Source organism: Mesoplodon densirostris, chromosome 10 (genome assembly GCF_025265405.1).
Source record: "Mesoplodon densirostris isolate mMesDen1 chromosome 10, mMesDen1 primary haplotype, whole genome shotgun sequence".
In the NCBI taxonomy this organism is placed as follows: domain Eukaryota; kingdom Metazoa; phylum Chordata; class Mammalia; order Artiodactyla; family Ziphiidae; genus Mesoplodon; species Mesoplodon densirostris.
This window is the reverse complement of record NC_082670.1, coordinates 61,065,879-61,089,042: the sequence shown is the minus strand read 5'-3', so window position 1 is coordinate 61,089,042 and position 23,164 is coordinate 61,065,879. Positions and strand designations below refer to the sequence as shown.

General features: G+C 38.4%; 1 protein-coding gene across 4 annotated transcripts in view; it reads right to left on the bottom strand.

Moving 5' to 3' along the window:
* Positions 1-23,164, bottom strand: part of GOLGA4 (golgin A4) — a 111,696-nt gene that overhangs the window by 14,454 nt on the left and 74,078 nt on the right. For all 4 annotated transcript variants that reach the window (XM_060109167.1, XM_060109168.1, XM_060109169.1 and 1 more), the window contains 9 exons: positions 20,898-21,053; positions 15,000-19,225; positions 14,317-14,438; positions 13,785-13,915; positions 7,385-7,498; positions 5,006-5,026; positions 4,758-4,826; positions 3,171-3,246; positions 1,105-1,208 (listed from right to left, as the gene is read on the bottom strand). In XM_060109167.1, coding sequence (XP_059965150.1) covers positions 1,105-1,208; positions 3,171-3,246; positions 4,758-4,826; positions 5,006-5,026; positions 7,385-7,498; positions 13,785-13,915; positions 14,317-14,438; positions 15,000-19,225; positions 20,898-21,053 — 5,019 coding nt within the window. The remainder of the gene's footprint in view (positions 1-1,104; positions 1,209-3,170; positions 3,247-4,757; positions 4,827-5,005; positions 5,027-7,384; positions 7,499-13,784; positions 13,916-14,316; positions 14,439-14,999; positions 19,226-20,897; positions 21,054-23,164) is intronic.

Here is a 23,164-nt window from a genome sequence, read left to right as displayed (position 1 = left end):
GTAGTTGGGGCACATGGGCTCAGCAGTTGTGGCTCGTGGGCTCTACAGCACAGGCTCAGTAGTTGTGGCGCATGGGCTTAGTTGCTCCACGGCATGTGGGATCTTCCCGGACCAGGGATCGAACCCATGTCCCTTGCATTGGCAGGCGGATTCTTAACCACTGCGCCACCAGGGAAGTCCCCATAACATAATTAAGAGATTTTCTTATGTCCTAATTTTTAGGTCTTAAATATATTTACCAAATCAATTCCTGAACAGGTTTAGCACTCAGTAATCCCCACAGACCCATAAATTAAAACACTGATAATTTCTTAGAAAACTCATTATCCCATTCTCAGCCAACATATAAGGACAATGTAAAAGTTCATGAAGGTAAAAAGTTGAAATAATATCAGAAACAGAAATTGCTTCAAATGAAAAACTTTGAGAAAAGGCTCATGAATTTCCCTAAATGCAATCAATTCAATTAAAGATATATTTACAAAATGTCTGATATAAGGCTCTTTTAAAAACACTGCTGGGGATACAAATAACAGTAAGACAAGACTCTACACTCAAGGACCTTATAATAAATTTAACATTCTAGAAAACAAATTAACCAAGCATTATTACTTACACAGTGTGGTTATTTTTAAACGGTCAATATTCCATATGTGCAAGAGTAACTTTCTTACAGTGACTAAAGTAAAATATTTCTAAATATTCCTGCATAGTCATTCTTAATTAGGACCATTTCCAATACTAGCCATGCTATCCTCATGTCTCCATGAAATAGTCTCCATCTATTCTCCTACCTTTAAGATTTGAAGTCAAAAAAGTAGTCACATGCTTCACAAAGTATTAAGTTAATGAAATTTTGATTTTTATTTTTTAGCATCATCCACCAGTATTTTCTAAATTAATATTTTATAAATGTAACAAATATAAGCAAGATCTGCCAATTCACTTTTGCAAACAAAGAGCAATAACACAATTACCTATTGCCTACTATCAGCATGTATGGTCTGCTAATAGTAAACATATAACATCAATATGTGTATTAAAAATGGGACATATTTCCTTTTAAATTAAACCACATGCCAAATCACCAGACATGATTTATACCTTAGTCTCACGACCCATCATATACTCAAAAAGCACTTTTCGCAAATACTCAAACTCGGTAGGTTCTCCAAAGAGCGAGACATTAGTATGGTACAAATTGCCACCTGTCAAATAAAAAAAACAGACCAAACTGTAAAGACAAAACCAGATGAGCTACTTATTACTTAGAAAAAGACAAACTAAAAGACAATCAAAGGAACAAAGAGAGAGGCATCACTCTTGTATTAATTGTATTATATTGTAAGTATTGTACTGCATTACATTACATATACATTAAGCATTCCAGTTGGTATTTTTTCCCTTGGAAGAGAAAACAAGAATTATTATAGCAATTTTATTTCTCACATTCCCCCCATCCTCAAACTTCTTCTTCATCTTTCTGGCATGGCAATTTAAAAAGACTAGACCTAGGGAATACAAAGATTCCTCAGAACTGGTATTTCTTTCCTAAATATTATGTGGTTGGCTTCAGATATCCTACAATGACTAAAATGAACAATCATTTTTATTTTGTTTAAGAGTTTAGTAACTCAGAATAGTATTCTAGATATTCCAGTATTCCAAACCTGAAAGCACTGAAGTTTAAATCAAGTTTTCTGAACAGTTCTGAAACACAAGGTAGATAAAATAACTTGAAAATGCATGAAATAATAATGCCAATATAGTGGTTTTCAGATACTTTGATTCAACAACTTAAAAAGACTGTCATAAAATTTACAGTTCATCTATTAATCAAGCTCCATTTCAATCTAAAAATAAAGAATAAATACAGTTCAGGTATATGAAGTCACACTGTGACAAACTTTAATTTGAATGAATTCATAATTATGCATCATGTGAAGTCTATACTTGCATCCACTTCCAGAAGTATGGCACACTAGGTAATCTGAAAAGCCTTCTGCACCAAGAAACATCTAAAAGCATAGCAAAGAGATTAATGTGCAAATTCAAACAGACTGCTTGGATTGTTGACAGGATTAGATGAGCTGATAGACAAAATGTGTTTTATAACAGTTCCTGACAGTATTATATATGTGTCAGTTATTTAAAAAACTGTACATATGTGTTCATTTTACAGTTTGAGAAAAAAGGAAAATTAAGTATGAAATTCTTAAGTTGAAACTAAAAAAAAAAAGAATCAATACTATTCCCTATGCACGGCTGGGCACTAATTTGGCAGTTGTACGCTAAGAATCACATATGTTGACTTAGCTATGGCAAACAGTCTTTGTAGCAGGAACTTTCTCTGCAATGAGCCATAGGAAACTCCCAAGTTGGTTTTCTCTTCTTTTTGAAGTGTGTTTTGGAAAGAATCAAAGAAAGTCCTTGTTTAATTAAAAACTGTATAATGTCTTATGTTATTTCACAACAAGAGCTTTCAAAAACACAAAAGAATGTGAAATGGCTTAGATTCATGCCCCAGTGCCTTCCATGAAAAAGCAGAAAGGTTTACAAAACATTTAGCAAAATAAAACTATTCTTAATGCAGTAAGGCAGTGAAATTGAGAATGGGAAATTGTTATTCAGAAAGACTCAAGCTCATCTTTAGAATCCTTTGTAAGTGGCATACATAACTTAAGTCAACAGAGTAATACTTCCAAATCATCCTTCCTCACCTTGAAATAAATTATTTTCTCCTTTAATCCTAGTTTAAAAATAGCAATTACAGCATTATTGTAATAGTAAAAAACAGAAGCATCTAAAATATGTAACTCTGAGTTTGTATGGGTACATGTAGTGGTTTACATAAATGTCTGGATACACACAGAAGAGTCTGGAAAAATATATGTAAATTGTAAACCAGGTTCAGCTGGAGAGTGGAGAATGAAGTGGGAACTTGCAGTTTCACTTAAACATGGCAGCATTTTTTTTTTTACAACAAATACGCATTAATTTTGTTCTAGATTACTACCATTCTTTCCATAAAACTAGTTGTTACTGGTGAATTACAAAGATAAAATATATTCCTTGTAAAGAATGAGATTAACAAAGACAAAATTGAAAATCATCCAGAAGTCCACCAATACAAGATAACCATAGAGAACATGATGAGAGATCATTCCTACCTTTGTAAGGTGTCCCCACAGTTGTTGCATATACATTCTTTTCATATTCCTTCAAACGGTCTTCTAAATTGTGAATCTAAAAATAACAAATATTCCAATCGTAAGATTCATATGGAAATCATATGTAAGAAAAAGACTGCTGTAGCCACTAGATTTTCTTAATGCTGAATATAGGATATAGGCAAAAAAAAATTAATACATATGGTTTCTTAGATATGACACCAAAATCAGAGACAACGAAAGAAAAAACATATAAAATGTTTGTGCCTCAAAGGACATTATCAAGAAACTGAAAAGACAACCCACAGAATGGGAGAAAATATTTGCAAATATATCTAATGAGGGACTTATATCCAGAATATATAAAGTACATTTACAATTCAACAACAACAAAAAACAAATGACCCAACTTAAAAATGAGCAAAGGACATTGCTCCAAAGAAGATATATAAATAATAAGATGCTCAACATCATTAGTCACTAGGGAAGTACAAATTACAACCATAATGAGATATCACTTCATACCAACTAGGATAGTTATAATCAAAACACTTGCTGGGGAAGATGTGGAGAAGTTGAAATTCTTATACTTTGTGGTCAGAATGTAAAATGGTGTCCACAATGTAAAACCGTTTGATGGGTCTTCAAAGGGCTAAACATATAATTACCATACGATCTAGCAATCCCACTCCTGAGTACATAACCCAAAAAAGGAAACAGTTATTCAAACAAAAACTTGTAAACAATGTTCCTAGCAGCACTATTCACAATAGGCAGAAGGTAGAAACAACCCAAACATACAACAACTGATGAATAAGTTAACAAAATGTGGTATATCTATACAATGAAATATTACTCTGCCATAAAAAGGAGTGAAGTACTGATATATGCTGCAACACGGATGAACCTTAAAAACATCATGCTAAGTGAAAGAAGTCAGATTAAAAAGCTCATGTATTGGGCTTCCCTGGTGGCTGAGTGGTTGAGAGTCTACCTGCCGATGCAGGGGACACGGGTTCATGCCCTGGTCCGGGAAGATCCCACATGCCCTGGAGCGGTTAGGCCCGTGAGCCATGGCCGCTGAGCCTGCGCGTCCAGAGCCCGTGCTCCGCGATGGGAGAGGCCACAACAGTGAGAGGCCCACGTACCGCAAAAAGAAATAATAATAAATAAATTAAAAGCTCATGTATTAATATGATTCTATTTATATAAAATACTCAGAATAGGTAAATCCACAGACACAAAAAGCAGATTTGTGGTAGTGAGAGGCTGGGGGGAGGAGGTAATAGGGAGTGACAGCTTAATGGGTATGGGGTTTCCTTTTGGGGGTGATGGAATGTTCTGTAACTAGATAATATGAATGCAAATGTTCTTGTTTAAATATACGTGATCACAAATTTATAAAGATATGCTCTAGCACCTTCAGGTTTGGGAATAAAATTTCCTGTGTAAGACAAGATTGCAAAGTCAATTAATAAATGAGTATTAAATCCACTTTTTAAAAAACTAGCTAAATGAGTTCCAAGAACATACTAACAGAAATCAAGGAAGTCATCTCAAAATAAAAGGCACCAATTAGACCTGTACCTGTTCTCTGAACTCTTGCTCTTTCAACTTTGAATCACTGATTAGAGTAGTCTTCTGTGCTAGTTGTGTCTGAAAGAACAAGAAGTCAGATCTGAGATGCATATGGGTTTCATCATTGCCTGGACACATTTCTATACTGCTTGGTAAATTTCTCCTGAGAACAAGTCTCTTTATGTTTTAACCTAAAGTTAAGAACGCTCCTGAAAATAGACTACCTTCACTCAAATTCAATGAAAAACTAGTCTTACCTGTAGCTCCATAATTGTTACCTAAAAATGGAAAAGAAAAAAAAATTAGTGCATATAATAAAATCTACAAGAAATAATAAAATGGAACAATATGAAATTACAAGGAAACAAAAATTTAGTGTTACAGTCTTAAGAGAGTGGTTAGATTTGAGACTTTAGATATTTGCTTTTAAACCTGGTCTATGTTGGTATACAAACTATTAAAATGTAAATATACATAAAGATAGGTAAACACAAAGAAAAATGACTGGAAGGTCACCCACCAAACTCCTAACAATGATTACCACTTGGGAAAAGGAGGTATCCACCAGGAAGGGTTTATCTATATACTTCTGTATTATCTGACTTCTTTTTTTTTAACAAGAATGTATTCATCTATTACTTGTACAATTTGAAAAGATTAAACATATTAACATCTATTTATAGCACATGGGCCCTTTAAGGAAAATTCTAAAGGACCATTTCTGGGAATCCACTCTACACAATAATTACAAATTATTTTTCATTGAACTCAACACTGACATGTAGTTCAAGATATCCCAGAAGCACCGAAAGATGTTCAAAAAGGAAAAGAATAAAAAAGAAAAATATTTTTTAGAGTAGAAATAAAAGTTAAGGATAGTTTCTCCTTTCTTATGCTACAAGGTAAAGGACTCAAAAGACCTCCTGAATATTAATTTCATAATGTTTCAATACTCGATGGGATCTTGACACAGGCCTCAGTGCCACTTTATGCAACATTAATACTTAATTTGATACTAAGGAAAACAACATGTTACAGAGTAGAATACACTTATTTGGCTCATAGGAAGCAACATTTAACAGAACCAAGTATATTGATATTGTGAGCAAATGGCAAAAAAAAAACAAAACCAAAGAAAACTAAAACAATAGAACTTAGTAGCTAGTAAAGAAAGAGAGAAAGAGTCTACTCAGCTTTGCTCGTTGCTAATAATCAAGATATATGTACCAAGCAGCACAGCATAGCAAGCCTTTTATAAAGTCCTCTTCTCTCCATTTTGGAAAAGTGATCCATGTAATTGGTTGTCTAGAAAATTTCTATCTGGTCACTGACTTCTGTAATGAATCCTCTATAACTAAAGGATGAAGCCATGAATGTGTCCACCTTTCCCAAGACCCTCATGACAGAGCTATTGAAGACCATACTGGAATGAGTGAGAACATTTTAGACGTACAATGGTACACTGCCCAGATTCTTGAATGGGGGCCCACAATCCCTGCGGGTGTGCCCTTGTTGGGGTGTCCAGCAGGACAGGAAGCCAAAAGGTAAACATGGCCTCTCACAGCATCATTTTTACTTAAAGATCGGGATTATTAAAAACAGAAAGAAAAAAAAAAAAGCCTAGATATGGAGTGCCAGATCTCTCTGAATTCAGTGCAATTTTCCAAAATAATCCCACTGCATCTACAACTGGCCCATTAACCAAGGAGAAAAGGAGACATTGTTTTTCTCAAAGGTATACAACTAAAAACATTTTTATGTGACTACAAATAAGGATATATTATAGAGCAGGGGTCCCCCAACCCCCGGGCCGTGGACCGGTCCACGGCCTCTTAGGAACCAGGCCTCACAGCAGGAGGTGAGGAAGCAAAGCTTCATCTGCCGCTCCCCATCACTCACGTTACCGCCTGAACCATCCTCCCCCCACCCCACCCCCTGGTCCGTGGAAAAACTGTCTTCCACAAAACCAGTCCCTGGTGCCAAAAAGGTTGGGGACTGCTGTTATAGAGAATGTAAAATTTATATGAATTCTTAGCACAAAATATAAAAATCTAAAATTATCATACTTTCTATGGACCATTTTTGGCTCTGCCCCAGGGCTATGAGGTTAACTCTCCTCTGCTGTTCTTTCCACGGGAAAGACTGAGAAGCACTGGTATCACAGAAACGCCCTAGGCTCTGAAGTCTGGAAGATTGGGTTTATATTCCCAATAGAATATTTACTGTGTGAGCTTCAACATTTTATTTAACCTCTTTGAACCTCAGTTTCACTGTCTATAAAAGAGAGGCAGGGGCTTCCCTGGTGGCGCAGTGGTTGAGAGTCCGCCTGCCGATGCAGGGGACACCGGTTCGTGCCCCGATCTGGGAAGATCCCACATGCCGCGGAGTGGCTAGGCCCGTGAGCCATGGCCGCTGAGCCTGCGCTTCCGGAGCCTGTGCTCCGCAACGGGAGAGTCCACAACAGTGAGAGGCCTGCGTACAGGAAAAAAAAAAAAAAAAAAAAAGAGAGGCAGGAATCTCCCTCTTGAAAGGCTTTTGTTAGGATTAGATGAGGTAGGAAGGTATGTTAGTAGGCAAGCCAGTGAAAACGACAATGTTTTCAAGGAACGTATGGAGCCAAGTCCAGTTCCCCTCACTTTATCATTGCCAGGGTTCTCCTCCTGCTCTAGCCTTTGCTGGTATTTCTTCTGCAGCTCCTCAAGTTGAGTCTGTAGATCTCTTACTTTTGCAGTCATTTCTTCTTCATGAGCCTTTAGAATAAAAAAAATATTAACAAACATATCAAAAAGAATGCAGTAAAGAGGCAACATGATCTAGAGAAAACTACCTTTGTAGGAGAAACCAACACCTACACATTTTTGGAAACACAAACCACTGTTTTTACTGTAATTCATTACTGTGCTCTAAACACCTTCCCTCATCATGCCCCACTTTTAACTCTAAGCCCTTTTAAAAGCTGCTCACTCTTCCTAGGATGACTTTTCCCACCCTCAGTCCTCCTGCCCCCACCCCATAAAGCTCATCAAGCTGTTTCTTTCCCCTTAAACTAGGGTTCCAAGGTTTAAGCAACACTTAGGTGTATAACAGCGTTGTGACAAAACTGTAAAATAGAATCTCTGTTTTAAGACTTTGGCCTTTTCTACACTAGGATTTGATTTCTAGAAAATATCCAATATAAACTAGTTTTATGCACAGCACTGCTCAACCAGCTGGCAACTTACTGATCACAAGAAGTTGTGGAGGTTTTTTCTCAGCCCCTTGGGAAGGGCTGCACAAATCAAGATGGTTCTTTGTCCTAGTTAGCAAACCTCTACGTCCCCTTCACATCTGCCTGCAAACCATACCAGTGGTTCTTTGGAGTAAAATGTTCAACTAAAATCTATTTTTGAAAAAAAATTACTGTCCAATGTATTGGTAACTAACATAATGTATCCATTTGCCCTGAACTTTGCAGAAAACAGACAAGGCTGCAAAAGTAATACATGATTTACTGGTTCAGAAATCCTTTTTATAAAATTTGGCATACAAATCATTCTCTCTTCTGTTCTGACTGCCCTGGTAAAAGGCTGTTGCCCACCCTTAAATTTTTTCATTTGTCTTGATAATTGCCATCATTTGTTGTACAAAGCAGTCCAGACCTCTCCTTGCTCTTATAAATCTTGCAATAACCTTTGTGCTAAAAGAACATTTGACATTGGAATATTGATCAGATTTGAGTAATGAAGACAGGACAAGTGCTTGCTGAGTAAGAGACTAAACAGGAAAACAGCCACAAGCGGCTATCTGATTTAACAGATGCTGACTTGCCAGAACCAAGAAACATCATTCTCAAAAACAAAAACAGGCCCCAAGGCACAAAATAAAGCAACAAACCACAAGACACCTCAAAAATCTAACTTTAAATACCACTTGTCATGAAACTTAGATCAACTGAAAAAGAACGAACCCCTTCTCTCAACATAAGCAAAGCAGGGGTCTCTTGTAAATAGCCTCCTTCAACATCTGCCCAAGGCACTCTAACCCAGCCTCCACCCTAAAACACCACTGATCAGAAACTACTGTAAATCTGTAACTGCCTGCAATCCTGGTTTACTAACTGTTTTTATTCTACCATCACATATCCTGTGTGGATGTCTGTGTCAATGTGGTCTAGCCTTGTTTGAAAGGATCACCTCTTACAGCTACTTATTCAGTTAGGTCCAGATTCTGATGTGACAATCAGCTATGTCTGACATTGCCTTTGACAGCTGGGAGATACCAATAGAAAGCAAGCCCTCTAAGAATTGGAAAAGAATCCTTGATGTGTTGTTTCTAATTTAAGAAACAGTTCTATAATTTCCTTTGTAAAAGCTTTCTGTCTTCTTGAAGGGGGAAAGAAAGCAATACTGCTTGCTCTGAAGTAAAAACAGTAAGAAAAACTAAACTGAATATTTATGCACATACATGGAAATTATGTTTTAAAGACTATTATGCCAAAACCAAATCACTAAAATACAGTAAATGTCAAAAAGAAACCAGTTTTGTATCTAATGTAGCTGTAAGAGCTACTCTCTCCCAGTGAGACTGCTCTGAGGTTGGGACGAAGGCAGTCAGCTCCCTTACTTGTGAGACTCAACTCCTTTCAGATGTCACCAGCCCCTCTCCCCGAATGAATGCTCCCTTTGCCCTACTAGGTGTCACTTCCTTCAAATTTACCAAGTGTTGGGCTTCCCTGGTGGGGCGGTGGTTGAGAGTCCGCCTGCCGATGCAGGGGACACGGGTTCGTGCCCCGGTCCGGGAAGATCCCACATGCCGCGGAGCGGCTGGGCCCGTGAGCCATGGCCACTGAGCCTGCGCATCCGGAGCCTGTGCTCCGCAACGGGAGAGGCCACAGCAGTGAGAGGCCCGCGTACGGCAAAAAAAAAAAAAAAAATTTACCAAGTGTCTAGTGTGTGCCAAGCATTTGGCTAGGTCCTCAAGACTAGAGATGAACAGCAAGATCCCTGCCTACAAGATGCTAATATTCTAGAGGAGAGGACAGATACATTAATACATTCCTACACACATATGTATGTATGACAAAAGTAACATGTCATAAGTGAAGTAATAAAGTACCAAAGGAAGACAGGTGCAATTAATTCTATTTTAAGGGGTTTCAAAAAAAACTAAGTGAAAACAATATGATGCAGAAAAGCATATTCAAAAAGCTAACTCTGGGGTAGGACAGGGAAAAAACAAGAATATATTTCATTTTTGTTTCTGTTTGCATAAGGAAATACGGGAATATTATTACATAAGAAACTAATGGTTACCTGTGGAGGGAGAAGGGGAACAGGGTGTAGAATACAGAGAAAAGTTTGGATGCAATTCTCATGATAAGACCATTCTCCAAGTATACCTTTTTTAAATATTATTTTGATCTTTAAACCAAGGAATACATTTGATTCAAATGTTTTTTTCTGAACACAAGATAAATTTAAAACTTTTAAAGAAAACTGCCCAAAGAGATGACAACAGCTGCACTAACTCATGAAGTGTGAGAATGTACTCTTGAAGCACCAGGAAAAGCCTGAGCAGAGGTGAAATACAGGGAGGAAGGAGCTAAAGCTGAGCTCAGCTAGACCACAGACTGACCCGGAGGATGGGGGCACCGGGACAAGGGAAGCCACTGCAGGTGTTCAGGGGAAGGGATATGATCCCACTTTTGTTTCCAGATAGACAATAACTCTGACAGGAAGAGACGAATACTTTACGGGGAAAAAAAAACAAGAGCAAGGAGACCAGGCAGGAAATTAATACAGTAGGCCAGACCAAATGGAATACGGCAGCCTAGACCATGGCAGAAGTGGTGGAGTTAAGAGAGGAACGGGCCATGGGAGTCAATGAAACACTACAGCTGAGAGTCTGTTACATGTTGGAGAATGTGCTGGAGATCCACAATTAAAGTGAGAAAGGGGACTTCTCTGCCTAGGAAATCAGGGAAGACAGCAGATTTCATGTCCTAAAAAGTGTGTGGATGTGGATGTGTGAGGGGCTGAGGAAGACGGGAGGCGTGAATCGAGGATGACAAAGTTCTCAGTTTCCTCCAAGCAACATTAAGAATGTGAGCTAAGACAGTGAAAGCAAGAAAATGAAAATGTCTCTGTGCTCCACTTTGCTATTAACAAATCATGGAATTATTTTAATGGATGAGAAAAATATAGCATTCTACAATGTCATCATTAAGACAAATCATCAATTTGATAACAGCTTTTTCAGAGGGAAAAAAAGTATTACATAATACATACAAATCCATATAAAACTCCAATTCTGGAAAATTTTAAATGGGAGAATGGTAAGAGAATATGTCTCAGAATCAAAGCAATATGGTGTTTACCTAGAATTGGTAATATTGCTTTTAGCAATACATGCTGTTTTAAAAAAACTCTTCAAGACAGAGTATGTATTGGGGGTGTTTCGATGGGGGCTGCTGATTTAATCACTGGCCACCCTGTACTCTGGCTATAAGCACTTGAAATGTGACTAATCCAAACTGAGACAGGCTGCCAACCCAGAAGCACACTGAATCTCAGAGAATTAATACATGTATCATTTTTATATTGACTACATCTTGCAATGATAATGTCTTGGATATAACGGGTCAGCTAACATTATTATCAAAATTAAAGTCAGCTGATTCTTTTGTTTTTTTTTTAATGTGAATACCAGAAAATCTTAAATCCCGTTTGTGGCTTGCATTGTATTTCTAATGGACAGTGCTGGTCTAAGGGGCCTGGGGAAGAGTCCACCTGAGTCCTCTGGCCCACCCTCCACTTCCTGCCCACTTGTTCTACTTACTCCAAGCCTGAAGCTGGGAGGACCATTTATTTTCTAATCAACAGCAGATCTTCCAGGAGGAACCATACCAGAGATTAACTGCTACCTGTCTCCCTGTTCACTCACCCCTCCACCTACAGAGGCTTGTTGTGACCTTGGAAAGTGTACTGTGTGCTACCTCCACACCCCCATATACACACATTCAGAGACAGAAGTAGTTCACAAAAGGGAACACTACAGCCGTGACACAGTTTATCCCCTGCGAACAAAGCTCCCTGACTTAACTATCCAAGTTCTTTCCTTAGGGAGAAGCCTTTATAAAATATACGAAGCTAACGAAGAATCAGTGCTCCACCACTCGCCATGTGTAGTTTTAGGGAAATCATTTGACTATGCTGAACTCACTCTCCTGCTTCTGCCACACAAAAAACCCACAAAAATAGAAGATGAACCTAAACTAGCCGTAATGTATCTTCCAATCCCAACATTCTCTAAGCATTCAAGAAACAACAGTATTTTTTAAAGCTTCACATAATATACTCTAGGTAAGTATAGGAAAATGTGAAATCGTTCAAATTTTCTTTCACAGTGAGGTCTAAAGCTCAAAAATTACAAGAAGGTAACATTTATATTCATCTATCAGGTAATTTCAGCTTTTTCAAATACATTTACAATAATTGGGACTTCCCTGGTGGTGCAGTGGTTAGGAATCCGCCTGCCAATGCAGGGGACATGGGTTCAAGCCCTGGTCCAGGAAGATCCCACATGCCACAGGGCAACTAAATCCGTGTGCCACAACTACTGAGCCTGCGCTCTAGAGCCCGCACGCCACAACTACTGAAGCCCCCGCACCTAGAGCTTGTGCTCTGCCACAAGAGAAGCCACTGCAATGAGAAGCCCATGCACTGCAGCGAAGAATAGCCCACGCACCGCAACGAAGAGTAGCCCACGCACCGCAACGAAGAGTAGCCCCTGCTCACCATAACTAGAGAAAGCCCACACACAGCAAAGAAGACCCAATGCAGCCAAAAATAAATAAATAAATAAGACTTTAAAAAATAAAATAAAATAATTACTACTAGAATCTGTTCCTGGCTCAGACTTCTACTGCTGCCATAGTCAGCTGAGGCATGATTCTCTAATTTATGCATTCCTAATCATCAACTGGTTTTTAGCACATAGTGAAATAAGGCTTGCAGTAACTAAGGAATTTGCGGGGCTTCCCTGGTGGTGCAGTGGTTAAGAATCTGCTTGCCAGTGCAGGGGACACGGGTTCGAGCCCTGGTCCGGAAGGATCCCACAAGCCGTGGAGTAACTAAGCCCATGCACCACAACTACTGAGCCTGCGCTCTAGAGCCCACGAGCCACAACTACTGAAGTCCACGTGCCACAGCTACTGAAGCCCGAGCGCCTAGGGCCCGTGCTCTGCAACAAGAGAAGCCAACGCAATAAGAAGCCTGCACACCGCAACGAAGAGTAGCCCCTGCTTGCCGCAACTAGAGGAAGCCTGCGTGCAGCAACGAAGACCCAACTCAGCCAAAAATAAAAAATAATAATAATAAAAAAAGAATCCACAATCCAGCAAAGAATAATTTACACTGCTTTACGTTCAAAAATGTTCTGCAGTCCAAATACTCACTAGCATTCATGGCTTATCTTCATACACAAAAATGACAATACTAATCCACCACTAGAAGAATAAGTACATTGAATTTAGCTTCCAAACTACATATAAAAGATTTGGCTGATGTATTCCTTTTTTTTTTTTTCCTATCTTTTTTACTCCCTTGAGAGCAACAAAACCTATGCAAATTGGGTAGGGATTAAATAAAGTTAACTGGCCCTCTTGGAAAGTTCCCAGCTAAAGCTCATACACACACTACCTGTCCCAAGCACAGGCTCTCCATTCTTAGTCTGGTGCTCTCACAATTTGGTCTGAATTTGGGAGAAAGACATAGAATAGAAGAGAATTCATTCTTCCCCTTACTAACTCACTGTTGTTTCAAGTGGCCTATATGCCTGGTTAGCAGAAACTGATCAGAAAATTACAATCCTAGCAGAAATCAATTAGACTCCTTATAAATCTGCAAACAGTAGAGAAATACTAATTTGAATAATATTGACTCCCCCCAAAAAAAAACCCTCTACTCTAGAAAAAACAGGAAATCTGACAGCCAATCTTCTTTAGCACTACCATGAAATCTATTACAGCTAAATTTCAAGAGAGAGAAAATAAGGTACATCAAGGATTTCTTCATATCTTTTGGCTGTTCTTTTTAGATCATCTTCTTTCTCTACAATTTTTTTATATAACTGATTTGTCTCCTCTTGATGGCTTTCCAAAAGTTCAGCCTCCACTTCCTGGGCTTTATCTAATAAATAAAAAATGGACAAATACAAGAAGATACATTAGGTAAGAATTAATATCTGTATCCCAATTTCTGTAAGAACCCTTGTTCCAAATTAAATTTGATTAAAATCAATTGATCAAATTGACCAAATGTACCCTTCTCACGGAGCAGAAGTATCTTCGTTAGGTAATTAATCAGGTAATGCTTTCAGGTTCTTCCACCTGCTCCTCCCCTCTGACAGGCAAGCCACTTTCAGGCAGCACAGTTTCCCATCAGAGAACTTTCTTGGGCAAGAATCATTTTTTTCTCCACTTTATAATTACTTTAAGCACTTAGCACAGTGTGAAAAGAATAAGCTTAAATTATAAATAGTCTCTGCTGATTCTGATTTGTTTTTTAATTGAATTTAAAAGTTTACTTACCAATGGTCTCTTTTATGGTCATTTCCAGCTCCTGCTCCTTTTGTGCCAGCTGTGTATGAAACTCCCTCATCAGCTGTTTTAGTGTGGAATTGTGCTTCAACTCAAGATCTTCCTGCTCCTGTCTGAGTACCAAAAATATGAAGAGCTAACTGCTGTCATACAACAAACAAGCTGTAAAGAGTTACCTGGTCTTCACGACAGTGTATATAGTATGACCTCAGCAATATCAACCATTTTTAAGGGAGTGTGCATCCACGTGCGTGTGCGTGTGCGTGTGCATCTCCAGGCACAGAAAACTTCTGGAAGGGTAAGTAAACTATTATTAACTCTAGGGAATGGTCCTGATGATTTGAGAATTTTTACTTTCGACTTAAAATTTTTCACTATACACATCTATATTATATAATAAAAATATAAAAATAATTTTTAAAATAATTACTGGGACATGTACCTAATAACCATGATCTCATAGGCAAGAAAAGGTTTTTTTCCCCTTAAACTGACATGGAATAACACTGCCTCTTGCATTAAATTGTTTTTATTTCTCTTCGGTATTTAACTTATTATATTTATGTTCGATACTAACAAGTTTAGGTTGTGAAACTTAACTGTATTAGACAAAAAAAAGAGAGATTTCATTAAGGAGGACTGTCTTAAAAATATTCATACTGAAAAAAACTTACTTGATTTTCTCTTCCATTTCTTGTTCATACTCTTTCTTTATTATATCCAGTTCTTGCTGATGTTCCTTCCGCAACATTCGAAGATCCTTCTGCAGTTTAACCACCTCCTGGCTCAGCTTCTGCTTCTCCTGCTCCGCCCCTGCCAATTTAAACTCCAGGTCATTGTGCTCAGCCTCCATGTTACAAAGCAAGCTGGGTTGGACCACATGAGATTTGGACTTTTCTTCAGCACTTTCTTCCAAAACTTCCATGGGTTTACTTTTTCCATCCATCTGTTGTTGTAGAGCCTGTACTCTTTCAAGTTTTGAGATCAATGCTTCAATCTCAACTCTATGTCCTTCCCTCTCTCTCAATAAGCAGGAATCCAGCTCTTTTATCTTTTGCTCCAAGATCTGACAGGTCAAGTCCTTCTCCTGGAGGGCTTTCTGGACACCATCAACCACATTCTCCAAGTTCTGCTTTGCCCCTATGTTATTTTTACTTCCCTCTTCTTCCACATGATGGGATACCAACAAGGAGTATTTGTTTTTTTCTTCAAGTTCTTCTTGAAGATGCTTTATCATCACTTGATCCTCGTGTTGCTTTGCTTCAGCCTGTTCTACCTTTATTAAGAGCTCCTGGTATTTGCACTGCATTTCAGAATGAGAAGAAATTGTGTCTTCTTTTTCCTGCTCTAGCCTCTGCGATAGCTTTTCCTTTTCAATTAAATTTCTTCGTAAAACACGGATTTTTTCTTCACATGCCTTCTGCACACAGCCTGGGGATTCTGCTTCTTCTTGCTCAGCACGTGCTGCCTCATTTTCTGCCGATCTGGGTGCAACTGATGTTTCTGATTGCGGTGAACTTCCCACCGACTTAAGTTTTTCTTCCAAGACATGAATTTCTTTCTCTCTTTCCTGCAATTTTGTATTTAGTTCACTCAGATGGCTTTCTCTGTCTCTTCTATACTGCTGTTCTTTCTCTTCCATTTGAGATAACAACTGCTTCTTGATGGCAGCAATTTTTTGTTCAGCTTTTTTCTTCAGTTCCCCTAATTTTGCAGCACTTTCTAACTCAAGTCTATCTTCCAATGCCTTTAACTCCTCTTCTTTGCTTTTCACAATTGAATTCACATGTTCCAATTCTTTCTTCGTAGATTCAAGTTCAGATTTCATGGAAGATGCTTGCTTTTCAAGGCTTAAGACTTTTTCTTCAGCCTCTTTAACCCTGTTGTCCTTTTCTTCTCCTAACTCTTGAATGTGTTGAAGTTTCTGAATCATTTCTTTCCGTTCGATATCCTTTTGTTGATTGTAATTTTTAAGAACTTCATTTAAGGACTCAATTTCAATCGTTTTCTGAGTAACATGCTCCTCTAATTCCACAATTCTTGCTGTTTGAGTTTTTAACTCAGTCTGTAAATTACGTTCCTTTTTCTCCATCTTGCTCTTCTTATCTTCCACTTCCCCCTTTAAATACTCAATTCTCTTCTTTTGCTGATCAAGGTCCTCCTTCAATAAAGTTATCTGCTCATCCTTTTCACTGGTTTCCTTTGTTTTTAACTCAAGCTGCATCTGCAATTCTTTACTAGTATTTTGATATTGTGTAAATCTTGACTGTGCTTTCTTCTTCCATTCTGAGAATTTGTTGGCCTGTTCAAGAGCAGAAGTTTTCTCCTTACTCAGAGTTTCAACTTTCAAAGATAAATCTCGCACCTGATCCAGCAATTCCTGTTGCGCTTCATCACGTTGCTTACTTAGTGATGAAATGGCTGCTTCTTTTTCAGTTAGGCTGATGCTATTCTGAAGTTGAGCGCTCATATCAGTTAGTTGTTTACTAAGACTACTGATCTCAGCTTTTTTTTCTTTAAGCTCTTCTTTCATCGAAGTGACAGCATTGATGTTTTCTGATAACTCCTTCTTCAACTGAGTGATGCAAGACTCCTTTTCTGAGGCAGCCTGTTGCTGATTTCCTCCTTCCTTCTGTAAGGCTTCTTTTTCTGTCACAAGACCTTCAATATCGGCCTTCATGCTCTTAATCTGACTTTCTTTTTCTTCCAACTGATGTGTAGCATGTTGTAAAGAACTATTTAGTGTGTGCTGCTCTTCTGTTAGCTGTCTCAGTTGTGCTTCTAATTCAGAAACTTTGCAAGTTTTACTTAGTAGTGCCTCCTTAACTTTAGTTGTGTCATGTTGACAATGGGAGACCCTAGAGAGAATGGCATTAATTTTACTGCTACTAATGTGGATGAGCTCACTTGCTTTAGCTCGTAATAAGGCTTCCGTTTTCTTGGAGTAAATGTCCAGCTGAACTGCTAGCTCCTCGGACAGTTTTTTGAATTCTAAGCGTTTGTCTTCTAGGCTTTTCTTAGTTCTGTCGTGTGAAGATTTCAAACTCTGGAATTCTTCATCTGTGGTTTTCAGCTTCTCAGTCAACTCAGAGACCTTAAGCTTATCTTTTTCTGCCAGCATCTTCAGTTCAGCTACATGCTCTTGAAGAAAAGTATTTTCCTTCAGAGAGTGATTCAGGTCACCCTCCAGCTTTTCAAGTTCAGCTTTCAGTTTAGCTTCATTCTGTGAGACAGAAACCATGTGAGCAGCCTTCTGGTTTAACTGTTCCTGTAATTCCTTCAGCACTGTATCCTGCTTAGCACCCTCTTCCTTCAGCCATGCCATTTCCTTGTTCATCTCTTCTTTTTCACACCCAAATATGAGGACCTTTTGCTTCAGTTCTGCTACCTCTTGTTCTTTTTCCTGTAACTGGATTTCATGTTTTTCCTGAAGTTCTTCAGCTTGCTGGTTAAGTTTCTGCTCCCAGACTGCTATGACATCATTGAGTTCTCTCCTGTGCACCTCAGTAAGACTTTCTATTTGCTCCTTTTGGTTTGTCTCCAATCTTGACACTGCATCATTGATTCCAGCTGAGTTAGCCTGTGCCATTTCCAAAATTTTGGCATTGAACTGTTTTTCTTTCTGACTGAGCTCCAGAGCAGTATTTTCGAGCTCTTTCTTAAGTTTGGCTTCCTGATCCAACAGTTTCTTCTTTAACGTTTCTTGCATCTCCTTTGCTTTCTGCTTAATTTTTTCTATCTTTTTCTCTTGATTTTTAAATTTGGTTTCATACTCCTCTTGCAAAACACGAATACTGTCCTCCTTGGCTGATAACTTCTGTTTGAGTATTTCAATTTCTTTGCTCTGTCCTTCTCTCATTTGTAAAATTACATTTTCCTTTTCCATTAAGAGTTGCTTTGTCTGTTCCTGCTCTATATTATCTTTAAGTTGGGACTCATAGTGTTGGGTTAAAGATTTTACTTTTTCTTCCATTTCACTATTCTGTTTTTCAAGTTGCTGCATTAAGTCCTGTACCTTGATTTTGTGAGCATCTAACTCAGCACAAACATCTTTCTTTTGAGTGTCAACTTCAGCTACCTGTTTGGTAAGAAGAATTCTTTTTGTTTCCGAATCTAACAACTTCTGCTGCAACTGGGCCAACTGCTCCTCATATGTTTCTACCTGCTCATGCATGGTCTTCTGCAGTGACTGAAAGAGCTCCAGCTTAGCAGACACCTGCTGGAGTTCCCCTTCAGACCTTTTAAGATCTGCCTCTAAATTCTCCACATGAGCCTGATGCTCTTCTAAATGCTTGTCCTTTTCCTTCAGAAGAAGCCCAAGTTGGTTAATTTCATCTTTTAACGCCTTCTCAGTTCTCTGGATAGACATCTCTTGTTCTTTAATGATGCTGTCAACCTGTTGCTGGTGATGACTTTTCTGTTCATCCAGCTTGGCCTCTAATTCCCGCTTCACTCTATCTGCTTGATCCTTTAGTACAGAAAGTTCTTCTTCTAGCTTGTCACGGGCTTTTAATACTTCTGACAGTTCAGACGATAGTGATTCCAATTCTGTTTGCTTCACATCAAGCTTTTCTAAAGTCTTCTCATTCATCTCTTCTATGTGGGCCTGAAAGAGAACCTCTCTGTCATTAAACAATGTTACTTTTTCTTGTTCAAACTTTTCTCGAAGTTTTTCCATTTCAGTCTGATGCTGTTGCTTTAAGACTTGGAGTTTTTCAGTCCAAAGGTTATCCTGCTGATGCTGCAGACTTTCCAATTCTGTCTTGTGTTTTTCAACCATGACTGTAATTTCTTTATTGTGCTTATTTTTTTCAGCTTCCAAATGAATAGTTAAATCTTCGGATTGATTTTTATTTTCTTGCAAGCTTTTTTCCAAAGAACTTTCTAATTCAAGAATTCTCTGTTAATGAAAACAGATGTGTTTTTCTTAAAGTACATATTTGTTAGCAATGATATATATGACATGATGTCTACACCTACTTAAAGATTAAAATTTAGATAAACAACTTTATATATCTTACCAAACACCAGAAAGGACAAAGAATCTGTGCTCAATTCCTAAACGAATCATATAATAAAGAAAAGATTCTATTTTTTTTTTTTTTTTTTTTTTTGTGGTACGCAGGGCTCTCACTGTTGTGGCCTCTCCCGTTGCGGAGCACAGGCTCTGGACACACAGGCTCAGCAACCATGGCTCACAGGCCTAGCCGCTCCGCAGCATGTGGGATCTTCCCGGACTGGGACACGAACCCGTGTCCCCTGCATCAGCAGGCGGACTCTCAACCACTGCGCCACCAGGGAAGCCCCAAAGATTCTATTTTTTACACAACTCACAATTCCAGATTCTTTCTACCTATCTGGGTAACTATTTCAACTACCTGTTTTTTCAAGAATATTCTGAATGGATAGTGAAAAAGAAATAAATCATAACGTAGATAACAGTAACTGCTGGTAGAAAGATGAGTATATTTTTCTGTTTTTTTAAAAGGCCTATAATAGTATTCCATTACTTTCAAAACTTAATTCTGGAAGAAAAATAATGTATCTGGCTCTTACCCCCAAAATTATTACTTAGAAGATATTTTTCAAAAAGAAGGAACTTACACAAATTTTACCAAAGTAATTTACAAAAAGTAATAGTAAAATGATTATCTCATGAAAATATCAATCTTGACTGAAAGGAAAAGAGCTAAGGAATGTCAAGGCATTGTAAGGAATGTAAGGCAGAGCCAAGGAATGTCAAAGCTGGAAAGGTCTTAAGAAATTACCAAATATCAATCTCTTCAGGTGACAGGTAAGGAAATTAAGGTATAATTAATTCACAAAGCTAGTAAGTGAAAGATCTAGGCCTCCTGAGTACCCATTCCTCTCTACCACGCCACCTTACAGAAATGTTGGAAGTGGGAAAATAGTTTAGAAATAGAGGTAAGAAGTGTGACTGTGTCACTGTCTAAATCAGAGCAAAAAGGCTAAAAAGTCTAAATAACATCAGTCAGTATATTCAAAATAGGTCGAACATTTCATACACTGTTCAGGGGAAGGACAGAGGGCCTTAAAAATGTGCACACGGAGATATATATACTAACATGCTCACCATAGGACTATTTTTAATATGGGAAAATTGGGGAAAAGTTAAATGTCAAAGTAGAGCAATGAGGTAACTAAACTGTGATATAAACAGAGAATGAATTATGTCCAGGGCGTGGCACGAGATGAAGCTGAACAGGCAGGAAGGTGCCAGGGCAAGTGCTGCATACAAAATGAGGCCACTTCCTAAAGATGAAAGGTGAGTAAGCAGTGGAACTAAGATGCTGCACAGCCTGAGGGCAAAGAATCAGAGCAAGTGGCTGACAGAAATACAGCCAACTAAAGGCAGGTCAGGAGCACCATGTAGCAGACATCAAAACCACTCCCATGAACAGCTCTTACTACCTAACAATGAATGGAGTGCAGGTATATGTAAATCTAAAACAAAAGCTTCTCTACAACCTTATATCGACTGCGGAGATAACAACAGTTTTCCTATACAAGCAGTTCCACAGCTGTGGAACCTGAAGAGTATTTAAACTTACAGTTCTGTAAGTCTCTGCTTCTTGCTGAAGGTCCCAAAGTTTGTTTTCGCTCTCTGTGAGGATTGCCTTCTTCTGCAGCTCTAACTCTTCCAAGGCCAAAGATTCTTGCTGTTCTTTTTCTTGAGTGATCTTCAAATATTCAGACTGACGTTTTTCCTGTGCCAAAAACAGTAACACCACCTTAGACCCACGTAGATCTTCAGCATTCCCAAAGCACTGCCACAGGAATCATTCATTTCATTTGATCCGCACACCAGCCCCGAGAGATAGGCAGTATCATTACCTCTTTTCCCACACCCTGGTCTGCAGAAATAAGGCACTGTGGCTTTTTCCGTGTGGTCTGGCCAATCTCTGCCACAATCACTATTGATATGAAAAATTTTGTTCCAGTAACCCTACTATGTCTGCTATCTTTTCGCTACTTAAAATGTTTTGCAAAATGTCACTGAATGTGCAGGGTCACACAATTGTTACTACCTCTTCTCTGCATGCCAGTTTGGTATTTCAACTCTAGGCTGAGAAATTTATATGATTTATGAGAAATACCTCACTATAATAGGGAACCCCACACAGAAAAGCAAATCAAAATCAGAAGATTACATGTGAATATATGGATTAGATCAAGGAAACATTTATAAAAGCCTATATAACTCTTCAGATGGTCTGGCCCTGACAAGCTTCTTCTTTGACTGTCTTTAGTATATGTCAGCATTCATATTAATACTGTTTACTATTCTGAAAAGAGAAGCTCCAGAGAGCACTTTTAACATTTAGTTACTTTGGACTCCAATTAAGTATACTTATCTATACCTATTGCTTAGGGTTCATGTGGCCAACAGTAATATTTTCAGTCCATTTCACTCTGGTGAAGCATATTGCCTTAAGTAAAGATTTTGTACCATATTATAAGTAGACTGATAAGAAAATATTAGTTTCTATAACATCAATTTTAAAACATCATTTAAAAATGTTATATTGTTTAATGTAAACGGTATGTTAAATGCATCTCTATCTATGTCCATAAATATAAAACAGGAAATTTTAATAGTCTGAAGAATTTTGATTCTCAACTCCAAGCTAACTCCTTTGAGAAACTAGGTAGGAAGGGGAGTGGAAGGGGGCGAGAGCATGTGCACATATGTGTACTTTACGTGTTCATGTCCTGTGCTCGCTAGTGGGAAGATGTCTGAGTATGTCAGTTCCCAGAACACAGTGTTAAAAAGGCCAATGTTCAAGGCTCAGTGCCCCCAATTACTCCAGCATGAAAACCCACAGCAGGTCTTTATGACTTGAATTTTTAGCACCATTCCCAGCTTCATTTAGGTCCTTAACGTCCCGCTTTGTTCCTTTATTTCCTTATCCCTATTTTAAATGTATGCTATCGTGTTATAGTTTTTAAGTACTCTTGTAAACAACTTTAAATCCTTTTTGGACCAACAAAATACAAATATGTACCCGTAGAGGTGTACATTTCACAACCACAGACTAAACCACTAACCTCAGCCAACAGCACTGTCAAACCATGTGCCTGTTGGCCCCACAGAGATTAGAGAACTCCCTGACTCAGTTCAAGGATCACAGCTGCTGGAAATCCTCAGAGGCCCAGGTCCAGCTGACAGTGAAAAAAAAAATGTGTAAAAGAAAGGACATTAAAGGGACTTCCCTGGTGGGCCAGTAGTAAAGAATCTGCCTTCCAATGCAGGGGACGCAGGTTCGATCCCTGGTCGGGGAACTAAGATCCCACATGCCAGGGGCAACTAAACCCACATGCCACAACTACTGAGCCTGCACGCTACAACGAGAGAGCCCGCATGCCGCCAACTACAGAGCCCACACCCGTTGGAGCCCACACGCCAAAACCAGAGAGAGAAAACCCGCACGGTACAACTAGAGAAGCCACGTCTCAACAAAGATCCCGTGTGCCACAACTAAGACCCGATGCAGCCAAAAACAACAACAACAACAAAAAAACGGAGATTAAAATTATAAAAACTATTTCTCATCCTTTCACACTAAAAGCATTTTTTAATTATACATATTACCTCATGGATAATAGCTTCATATAAAAACAGTAAACTACATTTTCAGCATTAATACTTCACAGTTCAAGAGAAAAAAATTTTTGCTTTAAACTTCCAAATTATACTATGCCAACACATCTTTCTTATCTTCGTTTTTCTGGTTATTGTTTTAGTTAGTTCAGCCAGTTTTCTCATTTTACTTTATCTTCTTAAACATCATATGGATTGAAAATTACTGAAATTATT